General features: G+C 40.5%; 1 protein-coding gene across 1 annotated transcript; it reads right to left on the reverse strand.

Annotated features, from left to right (window-relative positions):
* On the reverse strand, positions 1 to 1,622 carry LOC120951878 (epimerase family protein SDR39U1). Its single transcript, XM_040370871.2, has 2 exons — positions 1,280 to 1,622; positions 1 to 1,057 (listed from the first exon to the last, which is right to left on the reverse strand). Exons 1-2 carry the CDS (start codon positions 1,296 to 1,298, stop codon positions 183 to 185), a joined length of 894 nt encoding a protein of 297 aa, XP_040226805.1. The 5' UTR covers positions 1,299 to 1,622; the 3' UTR covers positions 1 to 182.
* Positions 1,623 to 12,930: the final 11,308 nt, after the last annotated feature.

Raw genomic sequence — 12,930 nt, forward strand, 5'->3', positions numbered from 1 at the left:
TTTGTTTTTAGATTGAAAATATTTATAATTTCAAAAAAAATAACGTACAAACTAATGTGCATTAGAGTATGACTGACTTAATTACATACACCCACCGCCTACTTTCATCATGTCGCAGTGGAACTAACCAAGACTGCGTTTAGAGCTGCGTTTGGGCTGCGCGGGCGAGATCGTGCTTGGGCTTAGAACAAGTGTGCCACCTCCTTGCAGGCGGACTGCAGGTCCGGATACCGATACTGGAACCCGTACTCCAGCACACGCTGCGGTACCACCTTCGCGCCGTTCGTCAGCAGCACCGCCCGCTCCGCGGCGAACACGAGATTCAGCGCAAACAGCGGCATGGGAAAGAAGGCGGGCCGGACCAGGGCGGCCGCGAACGCCTTGGTAAAGTCCGCATTGGTGGCCAGCTCCGGGGCGACCCCGTTCAGCACCCCGCTTACCTCCGGCCGCTCGATCGCGAACCGTATCAGCCCGCACAGGTCGTCCGCGTGTATCCAGGGCAGATCGTGCTTGCCGTCGCCGACCGGGCCGCCGAGCCCGAACCAGAACGGCAGTATCAGCGACTGGATCATGCCGCCCTCCCGTCCAAGCACGACGCCGCTTCGTACGCGCACCACGCGGCAGATCGAGTTGTCCGACAGCGTGGCGGCCCGCTCCCACTCGATGCACAGCCGGGACATGAAGTCGTAGTCGGACACCTTGGACAGCTCGGTGTGCTTCTGGCTGCCCGGCGCGTAGTGGCTGACGCCGGAGATGTTGACGAACACGGCCGGCTTGACCGTGGCGCGCTCGATCGCCCGCGCGCAGGCCGCCGTCGTGTTGATGCGCGAGTTCCACACGTTCTGCTTGAAGCCGGGCGTCCACCGGCGGGTAGGATCGAGCACATTCTGGCCGGCCAGGTTCACGACGGCCGTCGTACCGCTCGGCAGGCCCTCCTTCTCCAGCTCGTGCCAGCTGATGTGCTTCGGGCCCGGCATGCGCGAAATCGTCGTCACCTCGTGACCTTCAGCGAGCAGCGTCTTTACCAGCCGGCGGCCAATGAAGCCGGTGCCGCCACCTAGAAAAAAAAGGGGAGGGGATCGTCGTTGAACTTAGCATTTGAGCGAGTGCGTGTGTGTGTGTGTGTGTGTGAGTACGTGTGTGTGAGTGTGATTTACCACAGCAAGCGGTTTCGTATTGTGTTAAAAGTGTAGCAATGTTACGCAACAGGAAATTCGGTATCGACGGCCAAATCTTCCGTCTGCGTCCCGTACTCCAGCAAACTTCGTGCGAACCTTACCAATTACAACGTGTGACATGGTCGTATGTTTACAGGAATATCCTGACTGCTGGTTCAGAAGGAACTTTTCCGAGCGTTGAACTTAATTGCCATAAAAGGTTTTCAGCGCACTGCTGTGGTTGCTCGTGGCCGTTGATTGTGTATTCCAATCTGGGACTCACTGTTTTTTGTATCTTGGCTCTTAGTGTACTTTCACCCACTACTTTCTAACAGGTGTCTGTGGAAAGAAAATGCTGTTCGTGTGCCACGGCAAATGTTTTCCCACCGTCACATAACGAGTTTGCAACTGCGAGCGCAAATTGCCGGGAAGAAAAATAAACAAATGTATGCTCATATCTGTCAAATATGTTTATGACAGCTACTTCTGCTTCTTTTGCCATAAACCCCCGTACAACGAAAGAGGCCCCGCGGAACATTTGCGCTGAGCAGCGCGAGCCAGTCGAGCGGTTATAGCAGCAGAAAAGTACTCGATTCGAAGCGTTTGTTACATTCATTGAAATTGCTTTCGTGATGAAATTTTTATACTAGATTTTAGATGAAATCGATCCATCCTTTATGTTAATTAACTCATGTTGCACAGTTTTAACTGTTTGTTACACTAATTTTAAGAGCAATTTAGCAGTACGAAGTGTTGTTTGTTGTTCCTTCGAATATTAGAAAACCCAAGTGCCACAAATGCACTAAACGACCACTAAACAGGGTCTAAACGGCTCAAGCTCTCAACCTATAAGGAATATAAAAAGTCTTATAATTCACACACAACATCAGTTAGTATTTAAGCAATCGTATCGTCGTTCTAGTTCTTGCAATACATAACTTCAATGCGACACTTTACAACAGTACATAGGGAAAAGCTCTCAAAACTAGCAGCTCTTCTACTGGCTAGCTATCCCACCAACAGATGGCGCCGTCAGATTTTTTTCCCTTTTTTTTAATGCATCAGTCGTTTATTGTCTGTTAAACGAAGCCTTTTTAGATTCCTATCGGAATGAGTTTTGCTATTGTTTTTTCCCAATTTGCACCGGTCTGGATGAGATCATTAAAAACAGTAAATGTATGATTTGAGCAAAATGCAATTTTCACATCTTTGTGTTTTTTTTATAAGAAATTAAAATAGATAATAGATGACTTTATTTAATGATGAAAAAAATAGTTAAGGGTCGTAACATATTTTTAAAGACACTTCGAAAAATAGCTTTTTTCTTTTGTAATAAGTAATGCATTTAAAAATCATCCAAATATTTAAATACAATATTTTGAGAGGGTTTTGCAGAAATTCTTTTTTAAATGATTTTTAAAAGTGCAATTCATATCACAGTTTTAACAATATTTTTATGAGAGGCTAATCGTAAATGGTTTTAACCCGGTCTCGTGGTACAGTCGGCAACTCGAACGACTTAACAACATGCCCGCAATGCGTTCAAGCCCCGAATGGACCGTGACGCCGTAGGTAGGACTGACTATCCTACTAATGGGGGGTTCCATAAGTCACTGAAAGCTAAGCCCACAAGCAGTGGTACAGGCAGGCGAAGGCAACCGATAACGGTTGTTGTGCCTAAGAAAAAGAATCGTAGATGCTTATGGCGGCAATTTTTTTAAAATAAAACAAACACGTTAATTACTTCTCAGGTATTGCGGGATCCCCATTGTACCGCTATAAAAATCCTTTTGCCTATGCTTATAAAAAAAAACCGATGCGTGTGCAGTGCTAGAATGGCCATTTTTTAATTCCTTTTTTTATTTGCACTATGCGGTTGTTTGCAAGTCGTTTTTATTTTTTTAATTACTTTTAGGAAAATTGCGGATACTGAGACAGAGCGTGGAATTCAATTCATATCGCTTGTTTTCACTATAAGGACCTAATATTGTATATCTATTTAAAACTAACTACTATGTACATTTACTAACTAGGTCCCATTTCGACCAATCAATAAAATAAAATATTCGCATCAATTGCACACTTCATGAGAATGCCGACGTAAACATGTAATTGGCATTCTCATGAAGTGTGCAATTGATGCGAATGGCAAGCCAAGTCAAGAATCAAGTAATTCTTAGTTATTGAATTCCTATCTTCTTAATTCTTAACTTAATTCTAGTTCTTACTTAATTCAAATTTATATAATTTGTTCGTAAATATAGGGTTAGTGTTGTATTAACATAGTTTATTCCAGTGTTATTCCATAGTTTATTACAGGCAGTGCAAGTTATACATTACCAATGTGGCAGCATAAGTACTTTTTGAGAAACATCTTACACGCATAAAAAAATGAACACAAACGTTTACAAAGTATTGCCAAACAAAAATAATTAAATAAATATAGTTCAACAAGCAGCATGAGGCACTGCTCAAGTGTTAAGCATAAGTCGGTGACTCGAGCATTAATGCCGAATTTGCAAAATCTTCCTTGCGAGCGCGGGGCTGTCGTGAAGTGGGTTACCGTTTCAAAGATCCCTTCGGCACGCGTAGTTCTGCATCCACCAGTTGATCCACCACGTGCCTTTCATGATATTTTACGCCAGCGTGTAGCATTGGAAAGAAATGTGAGTGCGCGGGCAACACAAATTTTGATTCAACAGCAAAAACGTTGTGCGCTTGCTACATCAGGAGATCGTTTTACTGTAAACCAAGCGACATACGATTTCCCTTTCTCTTGAGTGTGGATCGTGTGGGTGCAAGACCGTGGATCCCAGTGTACCTTAAACATTCAATATCTAGATTACGGCGCGCCACGTTGTTCCATGTTTCAGTGTCTAACAAAAAGGAAATTATCATTTTTCAACATGTGGATCATATTTTTGGTTATATTTTTTTGTTCTATAAAAGAGGAGCCGTACATTGTTTCGTTCAACTAGGATCATTGTGTCCAAATGAATGTACCAACTGAATGTGGTAACGAAGGCTACACTGGCAGCGTTTACAGGTGCTCATGGCAGAAAACAATGACCGTAAGTATCTTTGTGTGTTTAATTTTAAGGATAGTTAATCCTCAGTGCTCGTGTGTCAGTGTGTGGTTGGGAGTGGGCACTTGAACTCATCCAGAACCCAGGAAGTCCAAGCGTAGATCTGTAAGAAAGACACATGTGTTTTGTCAGATAAAAATAATTAATTGTTTTAAATCGTTGTGATAAAATTTTCCATTTTTTATACTAGGACTTCTTATGTCTGGCTTCAAATAAAGTGTCCTGTGCGTTGGATGAAGTTAGTACAGCCATTACTTAAACTGCTACGCATTGATTGAAACTTGTCTCGATTGTCATCCTTAGTAGCTGAATCATGAATGGACGATTCTTATAACTTTTATGTTATTCCTAAGAGGTAGCTGAATTGTGAATGGATGATTCTTATAAGTTTTATATTATTCCTAAGAGGTAAGCTAAATGTACAATTTCTAATTGAACACTGTAATTAATAAAGTTTTGTTTCGTTTAGTTTATTTGCTTCTCATTTAAAAAATGGTTGCTGTAAGTGTGTTAAAGCATTTGCTAATAATGCTGAATATCAAGATTGAAGGAACATTGAAGACGAAAGGTAAATATATCCTCGTTTAAAATAAAATTTTAAAAACGCATCTGTACATAATCTTTGATTTTTTTTTTATTCTAGGATTCTATATTGTGCTTTTGCATTAAAAATGATTAACTGTCGTTTCGTGATTCCGTCAGTATCCTGTATTTGTGGTGAATATGCTTTGGCGCTTGTTATTGTTTTTTCAGACTTCATTTTCCCAGATTACACAAAGGAGGTTAGCTCTTTGTCCTGGATATCCTGCCATGCATCGGATGTATAGCTAAAAGTTTGCTTTGCAATGACTTAGTATTTAACAGTATAAGCAGACGTCAGCGGGATGAGACTTATTGTTTAGAAAACTGAACAGGCTAGCATCACCGAATAGCACTTTTTCGTTTGCTAGGTCAATCATCACCTAGTTCCCAACGCGAAATCTTTTATTTATTAGATGTACTTGTTTAATGTCAGGCGAGTTAAAGCCGTTTCGCTAAAGTTACGTTTTTTTGTGGCAACCAAAATTGTCATAGGTCATCCCTGTTCCTGTTCGTATGGTGGCAAAATGTGGGAACCATTTGATTAAGTCGCGGACACATACATATCAAAATTAGGCCTGTCTAGACGGTTTGGAACGTTCGTCACACCTCCTTCCTTTGAAAGATTATTGTTTAATTTTGAAAATTTGACTTCAGATATCATTCCTTGTTTTGGAAATGTACACTTATATGCATGCGTATTCAAATGCATTCAGCGTTGAAATCGAATGGAAAAGTTGAAATGGCGTATAGTCATGTAGGTTATTTGGTATAGTGTTACAGCAAAAACAGTAAAATGACAGCCACTCATTCCAATCGTTGCTTCGCTCGTTTCCGACATTTCTAAAGCATCAATTTTTTGGGAGTTTACCACCCTGAATCTTCGTCAAAAAAAAATATTCTGTTCTTTCTTAATTTTGTGCCATACGCATTCTTTTCTGATTTTCTTATACATGTTATACTGTCCAATGGATCCTCCTGTCGGTATGTTGTGCTTTGTCTAGTATGTCGTTCATCGTCTTTTCGTTGGTAATCGTTTGTGGTTTAGTATATATTAGATGATTGCTAGCAATTTGCTTTAAGTCGTTTGGGTGCACCTCTTTAAATATCTCGTCTGTTTCAGAGACTGCTAGCTGGGTAATGGTTTTCATTGCGAGCTTCTTTTCTATGTTTTTGATAAATTGCACAATGGCAGATTTTTCCTTCCTTCGTTGGAAATCCTATACTAATTAAGGCTCCTGTTATCCCATATATGTTTTCAGTTGGACGTCTCTTACTGATATAAGAGCACCTTGCACTTTTTTTGTTTCAGATGTTTGCTATCAACTCAATAGTGTTTTCATTCCTTTTTACCGATGTTTCTAGCTTTACTTCGTCGTATGCTAAGACGAGGAACACCCTGAGTTGATCAGACTCTAACACGTTTCCTAAAACATTATCGGAACTTCATACGTTTCAATTTGGTTTCATCTAAGGTGATCTTGATGCGCGATAGAGCGTCTGCTACAACATTCTGTTTCCGTTTTACAAATTCGACTATAAAATAGAACTCTTCCAAATCTAATCTCCTTTTCGTCAGTTTTGATGACGGATTTTTCAAACGGAACAGATAGACTATTCGTCTATGATTCCTTTTGACGGTAAACTTTTTACCGTGCTTGAAATGCATTGTCGCCCTATGTATTTCGGCTAGTTCCTTTTCTATAGTAGCCTTATTCACTTCCCGTTTTGTGAAGGTTCTACTCGCGAAGCATAGCGGCATATCTATACCGCCGTGTTCCTGTGCTAAAACTGCTCCGCACGCTACAGTTGAAGCATCTGTGGTTAGTATAAATGGTTTACTGAAGTCTGGATATTGTAAAACCTGTGGACTAATCAGTGTGTTTTTACACACGAATACTTCTCGACACTCTTGTGTCGATTCAAATTTTGTATTTCTTTAATAGACTGTTACTAGCGGTTTTGCTTTCAAAGCAAAGTTTGGGAAGAACTTTCTGTAATAATTGCAGAATGCTACGTACCTTCTCACGTCGTCTGCGTTTTGAGGTATTGGGTATTAGTTATACTGTCACATTTCGAATCATCCGGAAGGATGCCTTTGTCGGTTATCTTGTGCCCAAGATAAGTAACTTCCTTTTCGAAAAAGCAACTTTTTTCTGGGTTTAGTTTGAGATTGTAGTGTCTCAGTCTGTCAAAAACCTTTTTCTAATTTTTTTAGAAGGTAGTTTTCTGAAGTTCCTACAACTACAATATCGTCGACGAATACAAAAGCGCATACCGGCATAAGGTCTGTCATGGCTATGCTCATCATTCGCTGAAAACTGTTTGGTAAAATGTTCAAAACCTGTATATTTTTTACACGATTCTTCCAGTGGTATTTGGTGAAATCCTGACATAGGATATAATATGCTAAAACATTTAGCTCGTCCTAGCTTATCTAATATGGAGTCTATTATAGACAGCGGAAATTTATCTGGGAGCAGTTTTTTCTTAAGCTGTCTAAAATCGACTACTAATCTCCAAGTTTGATTTCAGCACATGTATTGTGTATGTTGCCCGTATTGGCTTATAGAGGGCTGATCCACCTGCGGGTTCTGGGTCTCCATTTGAGTGTGAAGCGACCCTTTTTGTTTATCAAGACATATGTGGTATATTAAAATTAACTAAAAAAAACTCTCACCCAATGGCAAGGGCAACCTTCTACATGGGTCTTCTGGGGGTCCGCAAAGTGGGCCGGGAACCTAGAACAACTCACGCACACGCACTTGCCCACCACATGCACTTTCACAATCACTTTTTTCTTTTTTCTCAGTATCTCTAATTAGCACTATCCCACCGCTGTCACCAATTGTAGCGGGTGACAATTCTTTCGAACACAGGAACTTTTATGTCGAAGAAAAGTGAACACGGAAAGTTAAGCGAAGTATGGTCTCGATCGAACCCTCGATCGCGCTTTTATGCTGTGCTAATTAGTTGTGACACGGACGAGGGGAGTGTGGCAGGTTCTGGTTCGGGTTATGCCATGAGGTGTACATCGTCGTCAGCAGATTTGGTTGGTGAAGGTTCATCAGGATGGTCAGGTTACACTTATGCAACGGACGGGTAGAACAACGGAACTTTACTTTGCGCGACGGGTCGGGTTTACAGGCGGCGTTTAAACACCGTGGGAGTATTAACCGTTTTAAGGTGCAAACTTGTACTTGAGGTTGAAGAAGGGGTATTGCTGATCGGTCAACCAACTGTACAGCTGATAACCAAGTGGTACGCAGCAGCTCCAGTATTTCCCCTTTCTCCTCCACGACGTCTGCTTCCATTGGGATGTACGGCCCGATGTATTCTCCGTCGTTGTTGAAGTTCTTCAATCCATGCCACGTGTTCATATTGTTCTTTCGGTTGTAGTGATACTGACGGCGATGATGGCGGCTGGAAGTGTCTGCTTTCTTTATCTGTCTTCAGGCTATTGTGGTGGGTAGGTGGTAGGTTCTTGTCTTCCGGGGTTTTCTATCATCTAGGCTCTTCCTGTGGCTTGTAGCTGGCGTCTGGTACACATTCGTTCGGCACTTGATACTTTATACGCGCTTGTCACTTCACTATTCACGTGTTCATCACTTGCACCTTTGTATTGGGTTAGGAGATTGCTACGATCACCATGTAATGTGATGAGCGTACATACGGTACATACCGTACATCGATCAACGTCGCGGTAGGTCAGTGTTGCGCTGACATGTATCGAGGTAGAATAATACTTTGTTCGAAGCGGACTTTTCAACACTTGATCGTCCAGGCGATCATAGAAACCTATAAGAGGTTTCCCTTACTGGAAACGTTGGTGTTTAGAAGCCTTACCTTGGGTAGGGGGACATAACTAAACTCTTGAAATACGTTGGAAGGCAAATGCTTCACCTTACTTCTGAATTCCTTAATATTTGTGCCTTATATTAACATGATTTAATCTATTACTGCTCTAGCTACTGTATTGACTTCTTTGTTAGGAATTGCTATGACTGTTACATGTTTTGCTAAGTTACATTTAAGTGTTACTGCATATCGATTATTGTTGTTTGTTTTTTTTTTAACGGTCCTACTACTTCAAATGGAGTGTCAATTGATACTACTTCAAATGGAGTGTCGGGTGTGTCTGTTTTAACAAAAGGCTCTACTGTTTTTGTATGATGTTTGTTAAGCTTGCATGTTGAACATTTGTCCAAAAAGTCTTTGATTGTCTTTTTCAATTATTAGTTCTTCCTCCGTGAGGATTTTTGGTTTCTTTTTGGGTGCTTTCGGCAAGCACATCTCTTAGTTTTTTAGTTTTAGTTTTTTTTAATAGTGCTTCTAGTGTGTCAAACACAGAGGCAACTAGGTTGAGGTCGTAATCGATATTCGAGATCAGCTCGAAACCCAACCGAGGGCCGATTACTCCCTCAAGGTGCCGCTGTGTATTCCTTCAGCAGTTCGTAGAGGATCACCACCCCGACGTTCACCAGGTTTCTCAGGGTTTCGTTGGTTCCTCGGATACTCTCACATACGTCCTCGTGAGTGGAAAGGTAAAGCAGCTTTGCTACGAACTCCTTCTCTGGTGTTTGGCTTGTCGATTGCTCGACGGTGTCTCTCCCCTCCCAGGTTGTCCGTCTAGCTTCGATAGCTGCCAGGTCTTCAGCCTCCGCTGGTCCGTCAAAGTCTGTGTTATCCTCGTCGTTGATCCAACCGTCGCTCGGGTACACTTGGATTGTCACAACGTTCGTGCCTTTCTTTAGGTACATCAGACTGGTGGCTTCTGATGGCCTAATGATCGTTAATCTTTATATACTCTTGCATTCCCACTGCTCTTTTAGTTTGTGTTATCTTGTTGCACACTTGTTTACACTCACTTTTTCGGTAAGATTCAGCGTTCTGATGACCTGTTTTTTTGTATATTATTTTCGAAACCTCGGCTTAGTTGCAAAAAGCACTGTCAAAATAATGAATTGTTTCCGTTTATCGACGTTCTGCGATTGCTCAAGCTTGTTGAATTTTTCTGTTTAATTTCCAACAGTTGGCATATATTTTCCAACACCTAAACTATCAGGAGGTTAGACAGATTAGGAAAACAACATAAAAAAGAACATCAACTAGGGGAAGTACAAACAGAGGTCATGTAATGTATGTGGAAACTCGTTAGATAAGGATATGTATTTGTAAGAGTATTGGCGTCACTATTTGTTGTTCAATAAAATCAGACTACAATTACAACAAACAAATAAAAAAACACAGCTATGACATACCCATTTCAGATTTATCTTTATTTATCCGGCGCTACAATCGCTCTTTGAATGACCGATATCGCTCACAGTCTCGCGCCATCGAAGCACGGTGAGTTTATTACGCTGCTGAACAGTGATATCACAAGACTGCAACAGTTCGTACAGATCTTCGATTTGGGTGGCTTCTTCATTGTCCTTACATCCACATACGGAGCTAAAAAGCATCCTTCCGGGCATCTTCCTCTCGAACACAGCTAAGTTCGTTCGTCAGATTTGGACAGTGTCCATGCCGCAGTGGCGTATGTGAGTACTGATGCTGTGCAGGTACGACGTTTGAAGTGAAAGTACAAGGAGCATATAATACACCGTGTTAAGCCCAAATAAACAATGTTCAGCGGAGTTTGAACATTATTCTACTATAAGTAAACATTAGACGTCTAACTGAAATACTGATGCCTTTCTGAGCATTGTTCAATCGCAACTAAACATTTGGTTTCCTCAATATTAACGTACGTTTATATTACTCGGGTTCGTGTCTTCGATGATCATTTTGTTGCAATAAATTTTTTTCTGAACTTCATTTTATTTGGTTTTCAACTAATTTAAAAATCAATTATTAGTTTTGGATAAATCGGGAGAAATTATTGACCAATAAATTCAAACTATTTTTACAAATGAACTCACAAACAAAATTCTAAACTCCATACTCCCGAAAACGGATAAAGTTAGGGGTATCACTTGTTTAGTTACGATTGAACGAAGTTCAGAAAAGCATCAGTATTTCAGTTAGACGTCAAATGTTTACTTATAGTTGAACAATGTTCAGCAGCCCTGTTAAACCCTGTTTCTCATTGTAGTTTGTTTATTTTCTTTACGCTACCAATTTAAAATATTTTTAAAATATGATTTATAATTCAAAACTGTCCCTCCTGAATAAAAATAACTACTTTAAATTTATTTATAAGTTTAGCTGTTGTTTTTTTTTGTCTCATTAGTGATTTTTTTTTTCAAAAATGCTATATTGGTTGGCCATTTTAGTTGAGTCAGTTTATAAGCCTCCAGTAAATAAGCCTCCAAAGCCTGTATAGGCCAGCATGCAAGAAGAAGAAGAAGAAGAAGAATAAGCAGCAGCAGCAGGAGCAGCAGCAGCAGCAGCAGAAGAAGAAGAAGAAGAAGAAGAAGAAGAAGAAGAAGAAGAAGAAGAAGAAGAAGAAGAAGAAGAAGAAGAAGAAGAAGAAAAAGATGATGATGATAATGATGATAATGATGATTGACCAGTTATTAGTCACATAGGCGGCTCGATGGTCGAATGAGGGCCCGTGGTCGTCTGATTTCCCGAAGATAATTTGGCCCTACGAAAAAAAGCTACTCACCCCCCCCCCCCCCCTCCCCTCACGTCCTATTCATCATCAAAAATGTTCAATTTTTAGTGTCACAATATACGACCTACAAGGCCGTTGTAATGATAAAAAGAATCGTGGTACTTAATAAAAAAATCTACCGCCTACATTCGTTCTTGCTAATAATGAACGATCAGGGTGGGTAGCGAACCACGTACCTTTGCTGCGTCTTCCTTTACACCACCAATTCCCATTTGTTTTAGCGCAGCATGTTTGTGACGGTATATTGTTAACAGGCTCCTAGATTGTTTCCATGGTTACCCACTGTATTACTGGTTGGTTACCATGGCAACCATATGAAGGACAGATTTCCGTAGCATCAATCATAGATCAGATTTTGCATCTCTTGGCATTTGCTATCAAAACACAGAAGGAAGAAAACGCTTTTCATTGAACAGTGTGTTATTTTAATCCTGTCAAAAAATGGCTGTAAGTATTATTGTACAACAAATTATTTGTAAATCAACTAACTATTGCACATTGTAAAACCTTCTAGGACAAACGTAAAACAACAACCAAGCAGCAGTTTGAACGACTTGTTGCTTTAATAGAGTGAAATACTGACGTGGTCAAGGATTTGTCAAAGGGGAGCGCAATATTTTGGGAATTAGTGTCAAAGGAATTGAATTCATTAGGATGGAAGAAGGTAATTCATTTATGTTTTGCATGTGACTCGAAAACGAATTAGTCTTAAATTCAATTACAGGTCTGGTCTGATTACAGGTCATCATTAAAAAAAAAGCTTTTAACCATCAAGAATATCGAGCGACAGGAGGAGGGCCTTGCAATCTGCATACTTGTTCTGCCTTAGAGCATTATAGATTTTCTAGACATGCCTATGTGCACCACAGGGACGCAAGGTCCTGTGATGGGTGTTTCATCATCATCAACATCATCATCATTGTCATCATCATCATCATCAACAACAACAACAATAACAGCAGAAAATGAAGAACGACCTGTTCTATCAAGTGGTAGCTTTTTGCCGCCACTAATTGATGATATGCTATCTGGTGAAAACAGCGTAGCAAATGAAGAGCACCAAGACGATCAAGAGCTAGATTCCTTCCCAAATCCTGCGAGAAAGAAAACACTGCCGCAATTGAAATTGCTAGAGATTGCAAAGTATAATCAAATGCAGCAGAAAACTTTTGATCTCAAAATGAAGAAACTAGAGGTTAGAAAAGAAGAACTGGCTCAACAGCTGTTGGACCAAGAACGCGAAGTAGCAAATAAGAAATTAGAGCTTATGATGAAAATAGCTAATAAGAAATTAGAATTAAAATCTGCAAAAGTGAACAAGCAGATAGAAATAAGTTATGAACGACTGGCCATTTTAAAAAAATAAACCCAATTAGGTATAACCAAAAATATTGCAGTGTTAATGTAAATACATCCTTTTTAATTTACAAAAGGAATGCTGAGAATTAAAATGAAACTCCTTTACTGTTGGAACGTCGCCCCAAAG

This window comes from Anopheles coluzzii, chromosome X (genome assembly GCF_943734685.1).
Source record: "Anopheles coluzzii chromosome X, AcolN3, whole genome shotgun sequence".
NCBI classification, from domain to species: Eukaryota; Metazoa; Arthropoda; class Insecta; order Diptera; family Culicidae; genus Anopheles; species Anopheles coluzzii.